This window comes from Pan troglodytes, chromosome 21, assembly GCF_028858775.2.
Source record: "Pan troglodytes isolate AG18354 chromosome 21, NHGRI_mPanTro3-v2.0_pri, whole genome shotgun sequence".
In the NCBI taxonomy this organism is placed as follows: Eukaryota; Metazoa; Chordata; class Mammalia; order Primates; family Hominidae; genus Pan; species Pan troglodytes.
The window spans coordinates 37,982,561-38,006,300 of record NC_072419.2 but is presented as its reverse complement, the minus strand read 5'-3'; the positions used below and the strand labels follow the sequence as shown (position 1 = coordinate 38,006,300).

Genomic DNA, 23,740 nt, shown 5'->3' with positions numbered 1-23,740 from the left:
AATATGATAACAGTAAGCATTGTAGGGTACAATAATACAGTGTTTAAGGAGATGATGGGCTCAGATTCTGGTTCTGCATACTAGATACCTCTCAGTGTTTATTCCCTTGTCTGAAAAATAGGGATAAGTATAGACTCCACCTCTTAGAAGTGTAATCAGACATAAATAAGACAATCTACATAAAGTACTCAGGACAATGTAAGCACTCAATAAAATGACAATTACTATTAATAATACCCCTGCTTACTGCGTGTCAGGCACCATACTCAGTGCTTTATCTGGGCTCCCTCTGTGATGTACCCAACAAATCTGTTTATGTAATAAGAGCCCCAGAGGATTCTGAGAACCAGCTGGATTTGGTAAACACTTCCATTCCGCAAATCGTATCAATTCGGTCACACCTTACCTAGTGCTTTGCAGATCTGTTTACACAGAATTTTCACAGGTATAACCTGGTACACAACTACTCTAAGATCTCAACTAACTCTGAATGAACTCTGGTCACCCTTCCCTACTTACTACTTCACCCTAGCATTTCTAGAGTACACACAACTGACAAACCAATTTCCTAATCAGTGTTTTCAAAAATGTAGTTCAGCTGGGTGCAGTGGCTCACGCCTACTATCCTAGCACTTTGGGAGGCCAAGGCAGGTGGATTGCTTGAGACCACGAGCTCAAGACCAGCCTGGGCAACGTAGTGAAACCCAGTCATTACTAAAAATACAAAACTTAGCTGGGCATGGTGGTGTGTGCCTGTATTCCCAGCTACTCAGGAGGCTGAGGCATGAGAATTGGTTGAACATGGGAAGGAGAGGTTGCAGTGAGCTGAGATTACACCACTACATTTCTGCACTCTAGCCTGGGCAACAGAGTGAGACTGTCTCAAAAAAAAAAAAAAAAACAAACAAACAAACAGTAGTTCAGGTGTGACTGATGCTATGAGAAAGGATCTTAGGTGAGGTGTAGACTGTTTTTTTTTTTTTTTAAATAAGCACATACTTCCTAAGAACCTTCTATTTTAAAAGGTAACCTCTATTTTTATATAACAGCATGGACGCTGGAATCATATCACCTAAGATTCGTATGCTAGCTCTGCCGCTCACTAGTTTGTGATTTTGGGCAAGTTATTTAACCTCTATGTTTCCTAACTGTAAAATGGATTAAGTACCTACAGTGCTTACCTCATAGGGTTGTTGTGAGAATTAAGTGCATTATTATATAAATGTAAAGAGCTTAGAATAAAGACCTGGCATGTAATAAGCATTATATAAGTATTAGCTATTATTGCTGTGTTATTTGTGGCAAAAGGTACTGGTTTTCCATTTACATATTTATTTAAAAGTTCCCTTTAAATTTACGTTAGGTTACAAAGTGAGTTGATTTTTAAAATAATAATATTGGTATGTAAGGTACAAGGATATAGGACAAATTGAGAGAGTGGTACATAAATAAAAACAAAAACTTAGGTAGGGGGAAAAGCTTGGAGGAAAATATGTTATTAAAAGCAAGGTGCCAGCCAGGCACGGTGGCTCACGCCTGTAATCCCAGCACTCTGGGAGGCCAAGGCGGGTGGATCACCTGAGGTCAGGAGTTCGAGACCAGCCGGGCTAACAAGGCGAAACCCCGTCTCTACTATAAATACGAAAATTAGCCAGGTGTGGTGGCATGCGCCTGTAATCCCAACTACTCGGGAGGCTAAGGTGGGAGAATCGCTTAAACCCGGGAGGCGGAGGTTGCCATGAGCCGAGATCACGCCATTGCACTCCAGCCTGGGCAACAAGAGCTAAACTCCATCTCAAAAAACAAAACAAAACAAAAAACCAAAAGCAAGATGCCAAAAGAGTGTTATAGAAACCCTGAAGAAATAATTTCTCTTATCTGGGGCTCCATTATCTTGTATGTAAAACTAAACGTTGAGCCCTTCTGGCTCTACAACTCTGAGGTTTGCATATAACCTACTTTTCCCTCGTTGTATTCACAACACTGTTTCCTCAATGGGTAAAGACAAAGAAGGCACAGCCCTTGGAGATTAATCACTTGGGTGGGGGAAGATTTCTTAACAGTTTATTGTAACAGAGCTTGGCATATAGTACATGTGCATCATGGCAGGGAAAAAAAAGCATCGTGAACAGAAGTCACACAAAAAGCTCTCAATCAAAAGTAGGTATCAGGGAGGAGAACCATTTCTAAGCATAATCATGATTTTTGTAAAGCCTGGAAAATATAACTTCAAGTTGCTTCTGATTTAGTGCTAAGAAAATACAATAAACAAAACTAGGTACTCAGTCAAAGGTAATACATTGGTGCAGTTTCCCCTAAAAGCATGGTGACTCTAAAGCAAGCAAAAAGAAAGAAGATAGGAAAACAGAGTGCCTCTAGAGTTATCCCGGACCTGCATCAATCCAGGCAATCCAAACCAGTGGCGGCAGGTGAGGTCCTCATCTGCACTGAAATGTAACTAAAAGCCACTTTCGCATTTATGCAGGTGCTTAATTCCATTGCTTATTCTCTGACTGTAGCCTTGCTTCCTGATTGCACATTTTCTCTAAACTTGTGGTTGTGAGCCTATTATCAAACTACAACTCACTTCTCTGAAACAGTTTCCAGTGGCTCTTGATAAACTTTTCTCCAGCTTAACTGACCCACTAACAGCTCCCAGTAGAAGCTTCTTGTTTCCCACCGTCAGGCTTTTTATCATGTAATTCCTACTGCCTGGAATGTTCTGCCAATCCAGTCCATTTGCATTTCTGCAAGTCAAAATTCTATCATGTAATGGAGAGGCAATATAATGAGGTATTAGGATCACAGACTCTGTAGCTAGAGTGTCTGAACTCTTACTTGCTCCACCATGTACTAGCTGAGTGCTCTAGGAATACTACATAACCTCTGTGTGCCTCGGTTACCTCATCTGAAACAGGTAATAAAATAACCCACCTAAAGGGGTTGTTGTCAAAACTAATGGGCTAATATATGAAAAGGGCTTAGAGCAGTCCTGGCACATAGTAAAAGTGTCAGCTATTATGACAACAATAGCAACACAATAACTATTACTACAGTACATCATCAAGGCTCAGGTCAAATGGTGCCTCTCTACAAAGCACACCCTGAACTTTCTATCTGGAAGAAACCATTTTCTCCTCTGAATTCCTATTTTAACTGTCATCTCTCTCAGAACACTTCTGTCCATTTTCTATTATTCATACATATATTGTCTCCCATACCAGACTTTGAGTTAACTAAAAGCAAAATCCACTTCCGATAAGTCTCTTTATCACCTGCAGTTCCTAATATGATGCCCTGCTCATAATATCTGCCCAAACTTTTGTGTGAATGGGTGGATATCTGGTCATGAGCAGTACACTTCTGCCAGCACACATAGCCTCAACCTTACCACAACATCTTCCAAAATCTTAGTAGGGCAAGGTCTGGAATGAAATTCAAAGTGTTCATCCTCTGATTTCTTCTTTGATTCTCGCTCCTGGATTCTTTTCTCAATTTCCAAATCAAAGCCAATAGGCTCGGTGGGTGGTTTCACAGGTGGTTTCTTGGGCAAGATGGGCCCACCTTCAAGTATTCTGGGATCAAGTTCACGTGCTTTGAATTTGTATCTGTAAGGTGAAAATTTAAATAACCACAAAAAAAATTTTAATAAAATGAAAACTTCACAAACAAAGTAAGCCAACCACAAAGAATAGTAATCATTAAGATTATGCTCCCATTGACTGGACAACAGAATAAAATAAATAAAAACGAAAAACAATGGGCCAGGCACGGTGGCTCATGCCCGTAATCCCAGCACTTTGGGAAGCCAAGGTGAGCAGATAATTTGAGGTCAGGAGTTCAAGACCAGCCTGGCCAACACGGTGAAACCCCATCTCTACTAAAAATACAAAAATTAGCTGGGCGTGGTGGTGCACACCTGTAATCCCAGCTACTAGGGAGGCTGAGGCAGGAGAATCTCTTGAACCCAGGAGGCGGAGGTTGCAGTGAGCTTAGAGGCACCACTGCACTCCAGCCTGAGCAACAAGAGCGAAACTCCATCTCAAAAAAAAAAATAAATAAAAAATAATAAAAGAATAAAAGAAGAAAGAATAAATCAGACAGTCCTAACATCCCTACCACTTAAGAATTGAGGCTTCACTTCACAGAAGAAGCTCCCCCTCCTCAAAAGAAGCACAAAAAGGAATGGAAGAAGGATACAGGAAATAAACTCCAATGCTACGAATCACACTAAGTTTCCATTTCCCTCCACTAATAATAGCTGTAACAATCCCTTGGGGAGTCACAAAAGGGTGGGATCTACCTAACTTAACCTTAGAGGGCATTCCTTAATTGAAATCCTAAGTAAGTTCTTCTACCGCAACCTCTGGATTAGATTTTGTGTGTGTGTGTGTGTGTGTGTGTGTGTATGTGTGTATGTGCAAGACAGTCTCGCTTTGTCACCCAAGCTGGAGTATATTGGCGTGATCTTGGCTCACTGAAGCATTGACCTCCTGGGTTCAGGCTGCCCCCTAGTAGGTGGGACTACAGATGCGTGCCACCATGCCCAGCTAATTTTTTTTTGGTATTTGTTGTAGAGATGGGGTTTCACCATGTTGCCCAGGCTGGTCTCAAACTCCTGGACTCAAGTGATCCTCTTGCCTCGGCCTCCCAAGGTACTGGGATTACAGGTGTGAACCACCACACCCAGCCTGGATTCAATTTTTACCAGTTTATACTCCAGAACATCTCCATATTCCCACTATAGTCCTTAAATCATATAGGCAGGGGCGTAGCCTGCAGAGCCTACTACTCAAATGCCATAAATTTTTACGGAAAGAAAAATAGCAACTGTCACCCTAACAGAACTGAAAATAAAGTAGGCAGGTTCGTGGAACTCTTCCTCAGATACTGCCAGTGGGACTTACTGTTGCAATTTCTCGAGCTCCTCAGCCTCCAGCTCTGCTGTACTTTTGCAGGTCACAGGCCGTGCACGGTGTTTGGTTTGCAGTACAGGAGTCTGTGGGTCTCTGCAAATCTTGGTCACAGAAGATTTGGAGGGTAACAGGTCTGTAAACAGAGATGACAGATGTTCATCTAGATCCACAAGACCCAGTTTACTTGTAAGTGGTGATTCACCTATGTAGCCCAGAGAGGGATAAACCAACCACAGAGTGGTGGGCCCACAACAGTCAGCTCAGCTTACATTGGTCAAACCAACCAACATTCAGTTACTTCTCCCCTATTCCTCTTTTATTGAGGGGTATGACTAAGGTAGCCTTTGGGTAAACTCTACTGTCATCTTCTGAACTGAAAATCCATCCATGTCTGACAGGTTCCTTATCACTGCACGGGCCTAGACTGACTTTCTTTTTTTTGAGACAGGGTCTCACTCTGTTGCCCAGGCTAGAGTGCAGGGGCATAAAGGCTCACTACAAATCCAACCTCCCTGGACTCAGGTGATCTTCCCACCTCAGCCTCCCAAGCAGCTGGGATTACAGGCATGCACCAACATGCCCAGCTAATTTTTATATTCTTTGTAGAGACAGGGTTTCACTATGTTGCCCAGGCTGGTCTTGAACTACTGGGCTCAAGCAATCCACCCACCTCAGCCTCCCAAAGTGCTGGGATTATAGGCGTTAAGCCACTGTGCCTGGCCAGGCCTATACTTTCTATTGACAATGCCAATTATTTTGCTTGTTATTAACACAAAAAATTTTTGCTTATTCCAGCTTTAAGATATAAGGCCTTCCTGGCCGGTCACAGTGGCTCACGCCTGTAATCCCAGCACTTTGGGAGGCCGAGGCGGGGGGATCACAAGGTCAGGAGATCAAGACCATCCTGGCTAACACGGTGAAATCCCGTCTCTATTAAAAATACAAAAAATTAACCGGGCGTGGTGGCAGGCGCCTGTAGTCTCAGCTACTCGGGAGGCTGAGGCGGGAGAATGGCATGAACCTGGAAGGCAGAGCATGCAGTGAGCCAAGTGAGCCAAATGAGCACCACTGCACTCTGGCCTGGGCGACAGAGCGAGACTCCATCTCAAAAAAAAAAAAAAAAAAAAAAGATATAAGGCCTTCCTAAAGACCAAGTAAAGCCTGAACAGAATGGCTCAAACCTGTAATTCTAGCAATTTAGAAGGCCAAAGCAGGAGAACTGCTTGAGGCCAGGAGCTCAAGACCAGCCTGGGCAACATAATGAGACTCTGTCTCCTAAGAAAATATAAAAATTAGGTAAGCATGGTGGCATGCACCTATAGTCCCAATTACTTGGAAGGCTAAGGCAGGAGGATTGCTTGAGCCCAGGAGTTGGACACTGAAGTGAGCCATGATCACGCCACTGCACTCCAGCCTGGGTGACAGAGCAAGACCCTGTCTCTAAAAAGCAAAACAAGAAGGAAAATAAATAAATAAATAAATAACAAAAGAAGACCAAGTGAAAACTCCCAATTTTATGAAATCAATATAAAAGCATCAAGACCACCTCTTACAGAAAATCAAATGGAGAAAGTTAAAAACTATGTTAAAGCATCAATATTAAGACATCACCACCACTCATTGAAAATATTAATTTACCTGGCCAGTGAAACCTTGTCAATTTTCATAACTAATATAGAATGAATCTTTCAATTTAGGTCTTGTCACATAACAGTGGTAGATCAAAACCAAATCTATTTTAGAAATAAGCCATGTTTCAAAGATACATGTAACCATTATTTAGCTGTAACTGTACAAAGTTTTAAATAAAAATTGCATAATATAATTTCTCTTTCCTTTTGCCAGGACTAGTATTCTGAAAGCAGGACATATCAGACTCTGAGTCATATATTATTTGAAAAGTTATGCTTAATATTTAAATTTCCATTAGAATAAAGAAGAATATTTCATTATTTTCATACTATAAAATCTAACAAAATCATTTTGGCCACTAGAACATAATAACAATATTAAAAAATGCTGTACTTGGCCAGGCGCAGTGGCTCACACCTGTAATCACAGCACTTTGGGAGGTTGAGGCGGGCGGATCACTTGAGGCCAGGAGTTCAAGACCAGCCTGGCCAACACAGCAAAACTTGGTCTCTACTTAAAGTCCAAAAAGTAGCTGGGCATGGTGGCACACACCTGTAATCCCAGCTACTCGGGAAGCTGAGGCACGAGAATCTCTTGAACCCAAGAGGTGGACGTTGCAGTGAGTCGAGATCGCACCACTGCACTCCAGCCTGGGTGATGACAGCCAGAACGAGACTCTGTCTCAAAAAAAATGCCTATGCAAGGATATAAAAAATTTAGAGATCCTCAAAGGTAAAACAACCACATTCTGCTTTATCCAGAATACTATCCCTATACTCCCAACAACTATTTAATACCACCTCCACCCTTCAGATTTCATCTTCCTTCTTGTAGAAATTATTTCCATAAAGATAGAAACTATTAAATTAGAATCCACTCATCTGCTCACCACCAAATCTACAAACTCCCCCAGTATTTGCATCCATTCCTCCCACTCTTCCATCCTCCTTTTAAAGAACACTCACTCCACCTGTGCTAAGTATCCCTCCAATACCTGCCTGCTCAGGGACTTAATCCATTAGTTATCTCCTCTCTCTCGTACCTTCAGCTTCTTTATCTCTGACGAGACTTCTCAACATTCAGACATGCTCTCCCTATCTCCCACCTCCTTTGACTCTTGCACCTCCCTCCTCCTCAAAATCCCCTGCCATAATTTGTAGTGACCTATTTATCTAATGACAGTTTAAGAATGCAAAGAACTAATTAGTGTATCTCTAATGACAGAGATAAATAGGTCACTACAAATTATGGTAAAGGCTTTTGAAACTTGATGTCGAGTTTTGAAACTTGAATTAGAAACTTGATGTTGAGTAGCACCAAGTCTATTTTATCTACCTCTATACACCTAACACAGTGTGCCTGTTCAGTAGTAGTAAAAATTTTGGTGGACCACTGAATAAAAAGCACATAGCCTTGAATGAATGAAATGCCTTCATTTTCTATAGGTAACTAAATGCAATGTGACACTTTGACACATGGCAAAAATGTCCGTTAAGGATGTGTAATGACATCTCAGGTTACCTTAACTCATTCCCCTTGGCCAATTATTGATGAGGAGGATCAAGACGGTTGATGGGTATAAGACAGACAGCTGGGTGGTTTGAAAAATTCTGAAGGATACATTTGTTGTCTGCATAGTCACACGCCATACTTTAATTGAAAAACTAGGATTTCAGCTAAAGACAAATCTGTGCCTAAGATGTAAGCAGAGGGAATGTAGGAGAGGTTCCATCCAACTGTGATACTGGTAGGAAACTTACTAATATCATCCTTCTTGCTCCTCAAATGATATCTGTTAGGGGTTCGTTTATGGAAGTCTTCAACTTGCTGTGCAAGGGGCACATATGTAGAAACTGTTTCATCAAATGTTCTTTTCTTTCCTTGGGACAGGTTGAAAGGCTTAACAATGGTACATCCCTTAGTCACTCGGGCCTGTAAAGAGAAAAGTTGTTCCCCAAATGAAATGTCACGGAAGAGCTCACATCTACCATAAGCCACATATTCGGCACAGAGGATCAATAAAAAAGGCCTGTGTAAAACCAAGATTATTATTCTGAAGTTTGTCAGTCCTTGAGCAAGGGTTATAACTAATCTATTCTCATTAAAAAAAATTAAAAATGGAAGAAAGGATCTAGCACTTAACAAATCTTATGTTCTGGAATAGTACATAGGTAATTTTTCCCCAACCATGTCAATGTTTTGAAGGAATCCAGAGTAAGCTATCTTAGAATTGAAGACAAAAAGCACTGCAAAGAAATCTCACCCTCAACTCCACTTAAAAAAAAAAAATTGATTGGGCCTCTGGGTCTGCATCAGGTCAGGCAGCTTCCTGAATCAGTGGAATCTCTCCATACATCCCCTAAAGAGACTGATGAAGAAGCCTATTCCTATTCCTTGGACCAGTAATTTTGATAAAACTGGTCTCTAATTGGAAGCAAAACCCTTCAAGGACCTGTATCTCAAAGAAAGAAGCATAACCTCAGGGTTTAAGAATGCAAATAACTAATTTCAAAAAATGATGATACTGACTACAAATGCAAGTGGAGATTATTAGTACTAGAATTTTTACTTAACGATTATTACTGATTTTGTTGGTGCTCTGGTAACAAAACTGCATGAGATTTGACTGGTCTGCCCCAACCCTATTTTTCCTATAAGATCTGTTATATTGGCCAGGCATGATGGCTCACACTTGTAATCCCAGCACTTTGGGAGGCTGAGGCAGGTGGATCACCTGAGGTCAGGAGTTTGAGACCAGCCTGGCTAACATGGGGATACCCTGTCTCTACAAAATACAAAAATTAGCTGGGAGTGGTGGCAAGCGCCTGTAATCTCAGCTACTTGGGAGGCTGAGGCAGGAGAATCACTTGAACCTGGGAGGCGGAGGTTGCAGTGAGCCGAAATCGTGCCACTGCACTCCAGCCTGGGCGACAAAAGTGAAACTCCATCTCAAAAAAAAAAAAAAGATCTGTTATATTTTACACAACTTTATAGACACAAGGTTTTTTTTCTCAATTATACTATTATAAACAGTGACCACAAATGCTACACGTAAAATCCTAAATGAATATTAGTAACAGAAATGTTCATTTAGTCCATCAACTTACAGGAGATGAAGGATGCTTTCGTAGTTCAGATGTAAAGTTCACTTCCTTATATTCCTCCTGGTTCTTAGGATGTTGTTTGATTCGCTCATCTGTGCGGAAGTGGAAGTCAACTGATTTGGTGACCTGGCTCACTGATTTCTTCACAGGTTGCCCTGAGAGATGAACACAGTAAAACATACAGACAACATTAAGATAGGGAACACCAGTAAATCCCCTTTACTCCAGTCCTTTTGCTATTTCTTTCACCATGGATCTAACTTTGCTTACTATCTACCCGTAACCCAAAACTTGAAGTAGTCCTCAGGGACACTAATGTATGTGTCATATTCACTGAGTACTATTAGGTTTGAGGCCTTTCAGTCAGATGCAAACTAAAAAAAAGTAGTAGCACAGGGTAGAAGAATCCCATCTCCCAGGGTGTGGTCATAGCTATGGAGAAAAAGAATAACTGGAATACTTTCGATAAGAAAAGCTATGGATTGACTTTGAAAGCACAGTTAACTCAGCATCTCTAAGAGGAAAATCCTATAAACTCCAGGGGTGCTTTTTCAATCCAGTAAGGAGAACTTTATAGTTATGACTCCACCAATAACAACTCTATGCCCAAGCAAAGCAGAACTGTGACCCCTTCAGCTCTCTCAGTCATATTTTTCCTCCACAGGTGAATTGGATTTGACTCAGTTTTCTTTTCTTTTGCCTTTAGAAAAAAATAGGAAAACAACAAACTGGTCTGCCCAATTACTTTATCTTCTGTCTCAATCCAAGTTCTTTTTTTTCCCTAAGACCAAGAACAGACTTTTAAGAAAGTACCAGTGAGCCAGGCACGGTGGCTCATGCCTGTAATCCCAGCACTCTGGGAGGCTGAGGTGGGCGGATCACCTGAGGCCAGGAGTTCGAGACCAGCCTGGCCAACATGATGAAATCCCATCTCTACTAAAACTACAAGGAACTAGCCAGACGTGGTGGTGGACCCCTGTAATCCCAGCTACTCAGGAGGCTGAAACAGGAGAATTGCTTGAACCCGGGAGGCAGAGGTTGTGTTGAGCGGAGATCACGCCACTGCACTCCAGCCTGGGCAACAAGAGCAAAACTCTGTCTCAAAAAAAAAAAAAAAAAAAAGAAAGCACCAATATATTTAAGTACCAACAGATGTAAAATACCAATATATGTAAAAAGTGCTAAGGAATAAACACATCTTTTTTATGCTGACTACTAAATGAGAAAGCCTTTTTATTTACTTCAGAGACTTCAAAAACACCTACCAAGAGTGTTAAGAACCACCCCTCATGAATCAGACTCAACCACAGCCAAGCTCACCTATTCCAGCCAGAGCAAGTTTCTTGAATTCTTCATTCTTTTTCCGCATCTCCACCACCTCTTGCTGCATTTTCATACTCTTCTCCAGCTCTTGCTCCTCAGTACTTTTTAGAACCTTCTGCCTAAAGAGAAAATCAGTAAATGAGAAGAGAGGAGAGGAGAAAGGCACCCAGTGACTCAAAAGAATCTACAGGCATTATATAATATTTTTAACCTGTGATAAGATAATCATCAAAACCAAAAAATATCATCTAATAAATAGATGCTAACTTAATTAGATAACACCATGAAAATAAATAAAAATGCACACTTTGGCCAGGCATGGTGGCTCATGTCTATAATCCCAGCACTTTGGGAGGCCAAGGTGGGCAGATCACCTGAGGTCAGGAGTTCAAGACCATCCTGGCCAACATGGTAAAATCCTGTCTCTACTACAAATACAAAAATTATGCAGGTGTGGTGGCACACGCCTGTAATTCTAGCTACTGGGGAGGCTGAGGCAAGAGAATTGCTTGAACCTGGGAGGTGGAGGTTGCAGGGAGCCAAGATCACGCCACTGCACTCCAGCCTGGCCACAGAGCGAGACTCCATCTCAAAAAAAATAAATAAATAAAGACAAGAAAATGCACACTTTATACCAAAATACTGAAAAAATTTCAGAAGAAAATAACTAAAATAGATTAAAATATATTACAAAATATCCATAAATATGATCATAAACGATGAGATTGGACTGGGTGCAGTGGCTCATGCCTGTAACCCAGCACTTTGGGAGGCCGAGGCGGGTAGATGACCTGAGGTCAGGAGTTCGAGACCAACCTGGCCAACATGGTGAAACCCCATCTTACTAAAAATACAAAAATTAGCCAGATGTAGTGGCAGGCACCTGTAATCCTAGCTACTCGGGAGGCTGAGGCAGGAGAATCGCTAGAACCCGGGAGGTGGAGGTTGCAGTGAGCTAAGATCGCGCCACTGTACTCCAGCCTGGGCAACAGAGTGAGACTCCATCTCCAAAAACAACAACAGCAACAACAACAAAAAAGATTAGGTTGTAAGCCACAAGAAAAACTAAAAGACCAGTAGAAGCCTAGTGCAATGGCATGCCCTTGTAATCCCAGCTACTTGGAAGGCTGAGGCAAAAACACTGCTTGAGCCCAAGAGTTCAAGACCAGCCTAGGCAACACGGCAAGGCCCTGTCTCAAAAACAAAAACAAAAAAAGACCAGTAGAATGAGGAAAGTATCTACAACCTAGGGTTAATACACATAAAACACATGTAACAGAGGGAAGAAACTCAGAAGTAAAGCCGACTAAATCCCAACCCTGTCATTTCATTTGCTGCCTATAATGATCTTGAGAAAACTATTTAACTTCCCTGAGCCTCAGTTTTCTCCACTGTGAAATGAGAGTGTAAATACTCATGTTCACATCCTATTTATGACTGTTCAATCAGATGATGTCTCTGAAGTGCTTGACACATGGTAATGTTCAACACAGAGTATCCATTTTTAGTAAGGAAAATATCACCAAGGACACTTATAGGCAAATAAGGTTACCAATAAGAAAAAAAATAAAAAGGAAACAGATAATTCACCCAAGAGGAAATATGGAAAAATGTTTACAATAGTAGCAATAATACAATCTTGTCAGCAAATACATAAAAATTAAAATAATTTGATGCTGGGGGTTGGGGGAAATGGGGAGATGACGATTAAAGAGTACAACAAATCTCAGACAAGAGGAAAAAGATTTTTCTTTTGATCTACTGCACAGGGTGGAGGATATCATTAGTAATCGTAATACACTAAGAGAATAAATTCCAGCCAGGCGCGGTGGCTCATGCCTGTAATCCCAGCACTTTGGGAGGCTGAGGCAGGTGGATCACCTGTCAGGAGTTTGAGACCAGCCTGGCCAACGTGGTAAAACCCCATCTCTACTAAACATACAAAAATTAGCTGGGTATGGTGGCAAGTGCCAGTAATCCCAGCTACTCGGGAGGCTGAGGGAGGAGAATCACTTGAACACGGGAAGCGGAGGTTGCAGTAAGCTGAGATCTCACCACTGCACTCCAGCCTGAACAACAAGAGAGAAACTCCATCTCGATAAAAAAAAAAAAAAATCCAAATGTTCTCACTACAAAAAGTGGTATTTGAGGTGACAGATATGTTAATTAGCTAGATTTAATTATTCCAAATTGTAGTCATGAATCATAACATCACTTTGTACTGTATAAATATATACAACTATAAATTATCAATTTACAATTAAATTTTTAAAATAATAATTTCATGCTATCTATATGAATTTAAAAAAGAAACAATTTTATAAGTTAATAAACAATGCAGATGAGATAATAAGAAAATAAAAATATTCATTCAAAGCCAATGGCACTTCAGGCCAGGCATGGTGGCTCACACCTATACCCAGCACTTTGGGAGGCTGAGGCGGGCAGATCACTTGAGGTCAGGAGTTCGAGACCAGCCTGGCTAACATCATGAAACCCCATCTCTACTAAAAATACAAAAATTAGCCGGGGCCAGGCATGGTGGCTCACACCTGTAATCCCAGCACTTTGGGAGGCTGAGGCAGACAGATCCCTTGAGGTCAGGAATTCAAGACCAGCCTGGCCAACATGGTGAAACTCCATCTCTACTAAAAATAAAAAATGAGCCAGGTGTGGTGGCAGGTGCCTGTAATCCCAGCCACATGGGAGACTGAGGCAGGAGAATTGCTTGAACGTGGGAGGCAGAGGTTGCAGTGAGCCGAAATCGTGCCACTGCACTCCAGCCTGGGCAACAGAGCGAGACTCCGTCTCACAAAAAAAAAAAAAAAAAATTAGCCAGGTGTGGTGATGCATGCCTATAATCCCAGCTACTCAGGAGGCTAAGGTAGGAGAATCACTTGAACCCAGGAGGCGGAGGTTGCAGTGAGCCAAGATTGCGCCACTGTACTCCAACCTGGGTGACAGAGTGAGACTCCATCTCAAAAAAAAAAAAAAAAAAAAGCCGATGGCACTATAAATTGGTACTTCCATTTCAGAAGTAAAATTGGCAATAAATATCAACACTGACAAAACTGGTCATACCCTGTGGGGAATTTCTCCTTCCTTATTCTGAGAAGATCACTCAAAGAAATGGTTCTGCCTATAAAGTTGTTGACTGAGTACTTATAATCATGAAAAGCTGGAAACTACATTTTCAACAGAAAATAGTTAAATATAATTTGATAGAATATTAACAATCTAACAAAAAAGGATAAACGTGAAAATTTTGTAGCAGCACAGAAACAAAATCTTAAATAATCTCATGGCAAGTCAATAAAGCAGAACCCAAGGTTTTGTATTAACTGATTGTGAAAATATGTATGCTGGCTTGGGTAAAATCCAGCAGGGAGGTTGGAAAAATAAAAAATGTTCAATCTACGTGGTAAGAACTGTTGCTAACTTTTTCCTTTTATATTTCTTTTAAATTTGCTTCAACAGTATATTTTTCTGACTGTTCAAGATCTGAGCACCAGCCAGCACTGTGGCTCAAATCTGTAATCCCAGCACTTTGGGAGACCAAGGCAAGAGGACTGCTTGAGGCCAGGAGTTTGAGAGCCTGGGCAACATAGTGAAACCCCATCTGTACAAAAACATGTAAAAGTTAGCCAGGTAGGCTGGGCACAGTGGCTCACACCTGTAATCCCAGCACTGTGGGAGGCCAAGGTGGGCAGATAACTTAAAGTCAGGAATTCGAGACCAGCCTGGCCAACATGGTGAAACCCCATCTCTACTAAAAATACAAAAATTAGCCAGGTGTGGTGGTGCACACCTGTAATCCGGGCTACTCGGGAGGCTGAGGCAGGAGAATTGTTTGAACTTGGGAGGCAGAGGTTGCAGTAAGCCAAGATCGTGCCACTGCACTCCAGCCTGGGAAACAGAGTGAGCCTCTGTCTCAAAAAAAAAAAAAAAAAAAAAAGTTAGCCAGGCATGATAGTGCATGCCTATAGTCCCAGCTACTTGGGAGGCTGAGGTGGGAGGATCACGTAAGCCCAGGAGGTCAAGGATGCAGTGAGCCATGATTGCATCACTGCACGCCAACCTAGGCAACAGAATGAGGCCCTGTCTTTAAAATTAATTAATTAAATAAAAATTTAAAAATCTGAGCACCCATCAGGACACATGTAACAATTCACCTCACCATGGTCAAAGCTTCAGGAGTTTGCCAACCTCCAGGTACACCAAACAGATTGTAGATGTAAATCTGTAATTTTATACCATTCATTCTAAAGTTTAAATTCAGGAAAGAAACTTACTTTGCAGGTGGCATACAAGGCACAGTATGTCTACCCTTGGCTTTCTCTGGGGAAGATGCATTCTTTTCAGCAGTATCTTGATGAGCACTGCCTTCTTCCTCTGGCTTCTTTTTGTTGTTAGAACTTGAGTTCAAAAGGACAAAAAATATGTTTTCAATTCCCTGAAGCATAGCCTGTACCCTCCTCCCCAAATCTACTGCATATGGATTAAATTTTCTCATTCTATAGGATAACAAGCATGCTTCGACCACATGATTCTTCCAATAGTATCATTAGATCATATATATTAATGGCTTCAATGAGTAAACTTTGAGAAAGCCAACCGCTATCAAGATAAGAGTTATCTAGTGGTGGTTTGGAAGAGTAAGGAGAGACTCTAACTGCTCACCATCAAATGATCAAATGGCAGAGTTAATTGCCATCCCAATATCTATTCTGTCTCTTTCTCATTAACAAAACCCCAATTTCGGGAGGAGCAGCAACGCACTAAGCTACAAGTAAGTATTGTACTTGCCTCAACAGCCTCTACTGCAACTAGGGAAACCAAGTGACACAAGTCTAGGCGAATGAAATGAAATTTAAAGGTTGCTGGGAAAGACTTAAGTTTCCTGATATAGATGCTGCCCTTTTTCCTTTACTGTACTCTTCTTCTTCTCTTAAACATAAATATAACACCTAGAGATACACCAGCCATCTTGTGCCAGTGAGACAACAAGCAAAAGAAAAAAGCTAAGAAACACAGAGCAGCATCTTGAAGAACAAGTATGAAAAAAAAAAAAAGAGCTAAAAATCAGCCACTGAACCAAAGCCAGCAGCAAACTACTTTTAGACCTCTGTGAAACAAATAATTCATTATTCTTTAAACCACTCCAGTTGAAGACTATTACTTGCAGCAAAATACATTCTTAACTAATAAAAATATAAACAAACATCATGTATGCAGCTTGTTATTAGCCGTAAAAACAAAAAGAGGTAAAACCTATGCCAACTAAGATGTGAGTGCCCTCCAGGACACACGTAACAATTCACCTCACCATGGTCACAGTTTTAGGCATTTCTCAAGCTTGAGGTGCACCAAACATATTACAGATGTACCATTTTTAATTTTATTCTATTCAATCTAAAGTGTAAATTCAGAAAAGAAACTTACAAGTGGTATACAAGGTACAATATGTCTGCCCTTGGCAGTAAGAAGTTGTGGCTACTCACACTTTCATTTTCTTAGAGGGTAGAATTTCATCAATGATCACAGGAGTGGCACATCTCTTGGCTTTCATTTTTACATGATGCTTTTCTTTCTGTTCCAAATCCTTCTGAGCAGAAAGCCTAAGAGATCTTCTATGGTAGAGAAATTGACAAAATATATAATAAATATATATACTACAGATATCCAAATGTTCCTGAGAAATGTGAAAGGATGTCAAACTACAAAGGGCAATAAAATGGAGTGCTATTATCTCTGCTCTAAAAATCTAATCTCTCTTGTTGATAGTTTTTGAAATTCAACCATAACATTTTAGTTCTTAAATACACCGGTGTCTATAAATGTGACCTCAATAAAATGATTAAAAAGAAAAACTTGGCTGGGCCTGGTGGCTCATGCTTGCCATCCTAGCACTTTGGAAAGCTGCGGCAGGAGGACTGCTTGAGGCCAGGAGTTCAGACCAGCATGGGCAACATATCAAGACCCTGTCTCTACAAAAAATTTTTTAAAAATTAGCCCTACGTGGTGGTGCGCATCTGTGGTGCTAGATACTTAGGAAGCTGGGGCGGAAGAATCACATGAGCCCAGGAGGTCAAGGCTGCAGTAAGCCATGAGCGTGCCACTGCATGCCAGCCTGGGCAACAGAGTAAGACTCTGTCTAAAAATAAATAAATCAATGAGATGAATACAAAACAAAGAGCATAATGACAGATCAATACATACCAAAAAGTGCACAAAACAAAAATACTTAAATGACTACAAAGTGGAAGACCTTATGAAATCACCACCTAGGCCAAAATACAGAACACTGACAACCACTGCTACCTTGATTTTAAGAGTGATCATTAGATAGGCCGGGTGCGGTGGCTCACGCCTGTAATCCCAGCACTTTGGGAGGCCGAGGCAGGCGGATCACCAGGTCAGGAGATCGAGACCATCCTGGCTAACATGGTGAAACCCCGTCTCTACTAAAAATACACACAAAAAAAATTAGCCAGGCGTGGCGGCGGGCGCCTGTAGTCCCAGCTACTTGAGAGGCTGAGGCAGGAGAATGGCGTGAACCCGGGAGGCGGAGCTTGCAGTGAGCCGAGATCGCACCACTGCACTCCAACCTAGGCAACAGAGCGAGACTCCGCCTTGAAAAAAAAAAAAAAAGAGTGATCATTAGATAATTTCCTTATTGTTTTACCAAATAAGCACGTATTACGTAAACATGGTATGTTAGTTTTGAAGAAAAACAAAAAATTTTGTGGTTTTTTATATTTTTTTATTATTATACTTTAAGTTTTAGGGTACATGTGCACAACGGGCAGGTTAGTTACATATGTATACATGTGCCATGCTGGTGTGCTGCACCCAAAAATTTTGTATAATGTAACCACACTACTACAAGTATTCTTTTCTGTCTGGCTTATCTCACTCAACTTTATGTATGTGAGATTCAACCACAACAATTCACACAGCTCTAATTCACTGACTTTCATTGCTGTATAATATTCATTGTAGGGATGTGCAACTATTTATTCAGTCTACTATTGATGGGTTATCTCCTCATTTTAACTATTCTAAAAAAAATAAGATTGCTGGGTCATAGGAAATTAATGTGCTTTTCTCTGATGATCAGTGAAACTGAGTACATTTTCACATGTGTATCGGCCATTTGGTTGTCCCTTTTCATAAGTGCTAGTTTAAGTCGTTTGCCTGTTTTCTACTGGCTTGTCAATTCTTTACTAATTGATTTGTAATTCTTTGTATACTCTGGATATAAGCCCTTTGTAGGATTCATGGGTTACAAATAGTTTCTCCTACTCTAGGGGTTGGCTTTTCATCTCTTTATCTTTTAATTAGATAAATGTGCCTGAATTTATCAACCTCTTCCACCCCCATTATGGTCAGTGCTTTTCTGTGTGTGTCCTGTTTAAGAAATCTTTCCGGCCGGGCACAGTGGCTCACGCCTGTAATCCCAGCACTTTAGGAGGCCACGGTGGGCGGATCACAAGGTCAGGAGATTGAGACCATCCTGGCTAACACGGTGAAACCCCGTCTCTACTAAAAATACAAAAAAAAAAAAAAAATTAGCCGCGCGTAGTGGCGGGTGCCTGTAGTCCCAGCTACTCAGGAGGCTGAGGCAGGAGAATCACTTGAACCCGGGAGGCGGAGGTTGCAGTGAGCCAAGATCGCCCACTGTACTCCAGCCTGGGCGACAGAGCGAGACTCGTCTGAAAAAAAAAAAAGGATGGCATGTGTCGGGCATGGTGGCTCACGCCTGTAATCTCAGCACTCTAGGAGGCATAGGTGGGCAGATCGCTTGAGCTCAGGAGATCAAGACCAGCCTGGACAACATGGCAAGACACTATCTCTACAAAAAATACGAAAATTAGCTGGCCACCTGGTGCCCTGCACCTGTAGTCTCCACTACTCAGGAGGCTAAAGCAGAAGGATTGCTTACACCTGAGAGGTCGAGGCTGCAGTGAGCCAAGATCATGCCATTGCACTCCAGCCTGGGCAACAGAGCAAGACCCTGTCTCAAAAAAAAAAAAAGATGAAATTTTTGAGGCAAAATTTCAGAAGCAAGAAAACCACAGAGAGGGTAAACACTAAACTCTGATTATAAACTCTACTCTGGCCTGGGTGCAGTGGCTCATGCCTGTAATCCTAACACTTTGGGAGGCAGAGGTGGGTGGATTGCTTGAGCTCGAGTTCGTGACCAGCCTAGGCAACATCGTAAAACCTTGTCTGTACAAGAAATACAAAAATATTAGCTGAGCACAGTGGCTTGTGCCTGTAGCCCCAGCTACGCAGGAGGTTGAGGTGGGAAGACTGCTTGAGCCCAGGAGGTTGTGGCTACAGTGAGCCATGATCATGCCACTGCACTCCAGCCTGGGCAACTGAGCAAGACTCTGTCTCAAAAATAAATAAAATAAAAATTTGTCTATTGGCTGGATGCGGTGGTTTATGCCTATATAGTCTCAGCACTTTGGGAGGCTGAGGCAGGAGGATCACTTGAACCCAGGAGTTCGAGTCTGCAGTGAACTATGTGCCACTGCACTCCAGCTCCAGCCTGGGTGACAGAACAAGACCCTGTCTCAAAGAAAAAAAAGAAAAAGAGAGCTAAAGTAATACAGAAGAACAAAGATATTTGACATCAGGAAGATGTAACAATTATATCCATACAAGGCCTTTGGAAACAGATTGATAAGAGTTTGAATCTTGGCTCTGAAATAAACTTGCCTTAAGCAAGCAACTTAGTATCTCTGAGACCTTATCTATAAATTAATTAAGCATATTACCTACAACTCATAAATGTTATACAGATTTTTTTAAATTTATACCAACCACACGAACCCATATTATGAGGATTTTAAAAGGTAACATAGCTGGGCGCAGTAGCTCACGCCTGTAATCCTAGCAGTTTGGGAGGCTGAGGCGGGTGGGTCACCTGAGGTCAGGAGTTTGAGACCAGCCTGGCCAACATGGCAAAACCCTATCTCTACTAAAAATACAAAAATTAGCCGGGTGTGGTGGCAGGTGCCTATAATCCCAGCTACTCAGGAGGCTGAGGCAGGAGAATTGCTTGAACACGGTGGGGCAGAGGTTGCAGTGAGCCAAGATCATGCCACTTCACTCCAGCCTGGGCAAAAGAGCGAAACACTCCGTCTCAAAAAAAAAAAAAAAAGTAACATAAAGGTGTCCATAAACACAGTATAGACACATAACAGATGTTCTGTCCAGTAACTATCCTTTGAACATTATTATCATAACCACCACTTTGAGATTCCAAAGTCTTACCTCAGCTGGGCTGGAGTTTTTCTTGATACGGCTGCCTCAACTTCCAGGGAAGAACAAGCATTTGACCGAATGGATTGTTCCACAAGATTTTCTTTTTCTGCCTCTTTGTAGTAAGTGTTGTCAACTGCGGAAGACCAAAAGCTAGTCAGCACTCAAATCCCAAGGAAAATAATTGGAGATGAGACACACACACACACACACACACACACACACACACACACCCCCTGTCTAAGCCACAGAAACCTTAGTTCCAGTTAAATCTTATACAGAAGACCAGTTTATAAAAGCTACTTTGGTTGAAACAGAAATGATGTATCCGGGGCCTGCCTATTTGCCAGCCTAAGGTACTACCTTTAAAACAAGCATCCCAAACACAATCTCATGACATGTCAGGACACTGGTAAAGATAAAATTCTGAAAGCTTCCATAAAGAAGAAAAAAAATCACTTACAAAGTAAGGAAAATTAGATAAGCACTGAATTTTTCATCAGCAATACATAAAAATAGAAGATAAAGGAACAATGTCTTTAGAGTAGTGATAAAAAATAATTTGCAATCTATAATGCTGTATTAAGATAAACTTTCAACTGTATATAAAAGTGGAACAATGCCATTTTCAAATATGTGAGAACTCAAAGTTTTTCTCTCCTGCACTAATTTAAGAAAGTTTCCTGAGGATGCACTCCCACATAATGAAGGAGTATATCCAGAAGAAAGTTATAAGGTCCAGGAAACAAGGCAGCAAAGATAGTAAAAATAATAATGCGCTCCCAAAAAAGTAGTAATAACTTCCAAGGATCATTGTCCAATATGAAGCAAGATAAAGTGTGGCAGAAATTTAAGAAATTGATAAAGTTTAAAGAAAAGCAAATCCACTGATCTCCTGATGTCAGAATCATCTTTATGTGGCTCAGGGGTTGTGACAATACAACCAAAGATAGCCAAAGAGAACCAAGAAGGGATGCAACTGCATCACAGTTACTGATCTGGCATTGAACAATATTTATATAATCATAACATTGTAAATACTGCTGATATAATCATACTATCAGGCATTATGAATGTAATCACAGCACAAGTTAAAATAGTGAGTTAAAACAGCTACTGGGAAGACGGAGGCAGGAAGATCACTTGAGCCCAGGATTTTGAGACCAGCTTGGGCAACACAGTGAGATCCCACCTGTAAAACAAAATATAAAAACAAACAACAACAACAACAAAACCAATAAGAGTTTGAGAAAAAGGACAGGGGGTAGGGATGGGAAGAGAAAGGGGTTATTTTAACATAAACTCTAAGTATTGTTAGCCATGTTACCATGGCCATGTTTTATTTTGATAAACTTTTTTTTTTTTTTTTTTTGCTTTTCAATATTATATAAATAGAGATGGGGTTCTCACTATATTGCCCAGGCTGGTCTCAAACTCCTGGCCTCAATCAATCCTCTCACTTTGGCCTCCCAAAGTACTGGGATTACAGGCATGAACTACAAGCCCAGCCTTGATAAACATTTTTAACGAAATAGAAAAAAAGTGTTATGGGAACACTGAGAAAGTTAGCCAGACATGGTGGAATGTGCCTGTAGTCCCAGTTACTCAGGAGGCTGAGGCAAGAGGATCACTTGAGCCCAGGAGGTCAAGGCTGCAGGGAGCTGTGATCATGCCACTGCTCTATAGATGGGGTGACACACTGAGACCCTGTCTGCAAAAAAAAAACAAAAACAAAAAAACAAAACAGAATAAGAAACAAGTAAAGGCTTCATGGAAGAAACAGCACTTAATCACATAGCATATGAACTGACTCCTGATAAAGGAATTAAACTGCAACAAGATGACAGGGAAGAAAAGATAGGCCATGAAAACATAGTTTAGGCATTATTCATTTCAGAGAACAATCATTTGGTTCATCTCCTAAAGAAATATTTTTGGGGCAGAGAGACTCACACGCACACACAAAATAATAGCATAGCATGTCAAGGCTAAAATAGATGCATTTATTCCAATTAAAATGCAGCAACAATAATATTAAATAATAAAGCAAGACCCAATTATATGCTGTCTACAAAAAAATGCACTTTAAATATAGATATACCATGCTAAAACCAATCAAAAGAAAACTAGAGTGGCTATATTAATATCAGGCAAAGTAGGTTTCAGAGCACAGAATTTCAATGGGGATAAAGAAGATCATTTCAAACTGTTAAAAGCGGGGCCAGGCACAGTGGCTCAACCTGTAATCCCAGAACTTTGGAAGGCTGAGGTGGGTGGAGCACTTGAGCCCAGGAGTTCAAAACCAGCCTAGGCAACATGGCAAAATTCTGTCTCTACAAAAAATACAAAAACTAGCTAGGCATGGTAGTGGCATCTGTGGTCCCAGCTACTCAAGAGGCTGAGGTAAGAGGATCACCTGTGCCCAGGAGGTAGAGGCTGCAGTGAGGCGTGATTGCTCCACTGCAGTCCAGCCTGGGTGACAGAGTGAGACCCTGTCTCAAAAATATATACACATACATGCATAGTACGTGTGTGTACACACACGTGCATATGCGCGTGTGTACACATACATGTATATGTATATGTACATATATACACCTATACATGTATATGTATGTACATATATATGCTTGTGTGTATATATATGTGTGTATGTGTGTGTGTATATATATGTATATAATTTTTTGTTTTTGAGATGGAGTCTTGCTCTATCGCCCAGGCTGGAGTACAGTGGCATGATCTTGGCTCACTGCAACCTCCGCCTCCCAGGTTTCAGCGATTCTCCTACCTCAGCCTCCCGAGTAGCTGGGACTACAGGTGCGCACCACCACACCCGGCTAATTTTTGTATTTTTCAGTAGAGACAGGGTTTCACCATATTGGCCAGGCTGGTCTCGAACTCCTGACCTTGTGATCCGCCCACCTCAGCCTCCCAAAGTGCTGGGATTACAGGCGTGAGGTATCACGTCCAGCCAAAAAAAAAAATTAAATTAAATTAAATTTAAATTTAATTAAATTTAAATTAAATTAAAGTGGCCAATTCATCAACGTGACATAACAATCCTAAACATTTATGCATCTAATAGTAGCTTCAAACTATATGAAGCAAAAATTATAAAGATAAAGAGACAAATCCATAATTACAGTCTGAGATTTCACTACCTCTCTCTCTAATTGATGGAACAAATGGAAAGAAAAATTAGTAAGAATACAACAGCCATAAATAATGTATAAGCAGGACAGGCACAGTAGCTCACACCTGTAATCCCAGCACTTTCAGAGGCCGAGGCAGGCAGATCACCTGAGGTCAGGAGTTCGAGACCAGCCTGGCCAAAATGGTGAAACTCCATCTCTATTAAAAATACAAAAATTATCTAGGGGTGGTGGCAGATGCCTGTAATCCCAGCTACTCCAGAGGCTGAGGCAAGAGAATCACTTGAACCCGGGGGGCGGAGGTTGCAGTAAGCCAAGATCGCACCACTGCACTCCAGCC

General features: G+C 41.2%; 1 protein-coding gene across 8 annotated transcripts in view; it reads right to left on the bottom strand.

The window, feature by feature from the left end:
• TPX2 (TPX2 microtubule nucleation factor) overlaps nt 1–23,740 on the bottom strand; it is a 63,272-nt gene that overhangs the window by 14,768 nt on the left and 24,764 nt on the right. For all 8 annotated transcript variants that reach the window (XM_009437018.4, XM_009437020.5, XM_063802796.1 and 5 more), the window contains 8 exons: nt 20,261–20,384; nt 16,477–16,605; nt 15,268–15,390; nt 10,973–11,094; nt 9,656–9,807; nt 8,309–8,480; nt 4,908–5,049; nt 3,392–3,608 (listed from right to left, as the gene is read on the bottom strand). In XM_009437018.4, the coding sequence (XP_009435293.2) occupies nt 3,392–3,608; nt 4,908–5,049; nt 8,309–8,480; nt 9,656–9,807; nt 10,973–11,094; nt 15,268–15,390; nt 16,477–16,605; nt 20,261–20,384 (1,181 nt within the window). The remainder of the gene's footprint in view (nt 1–3,391; nt 3,609–4,907; nt 5,050–8,308; nt 8,481–9,655; nt 9,808–10,972; nt 11,095–15,267; nt 15,391–16,476; nt 16,606–20,260; nt 20,385–23,740) is intronic.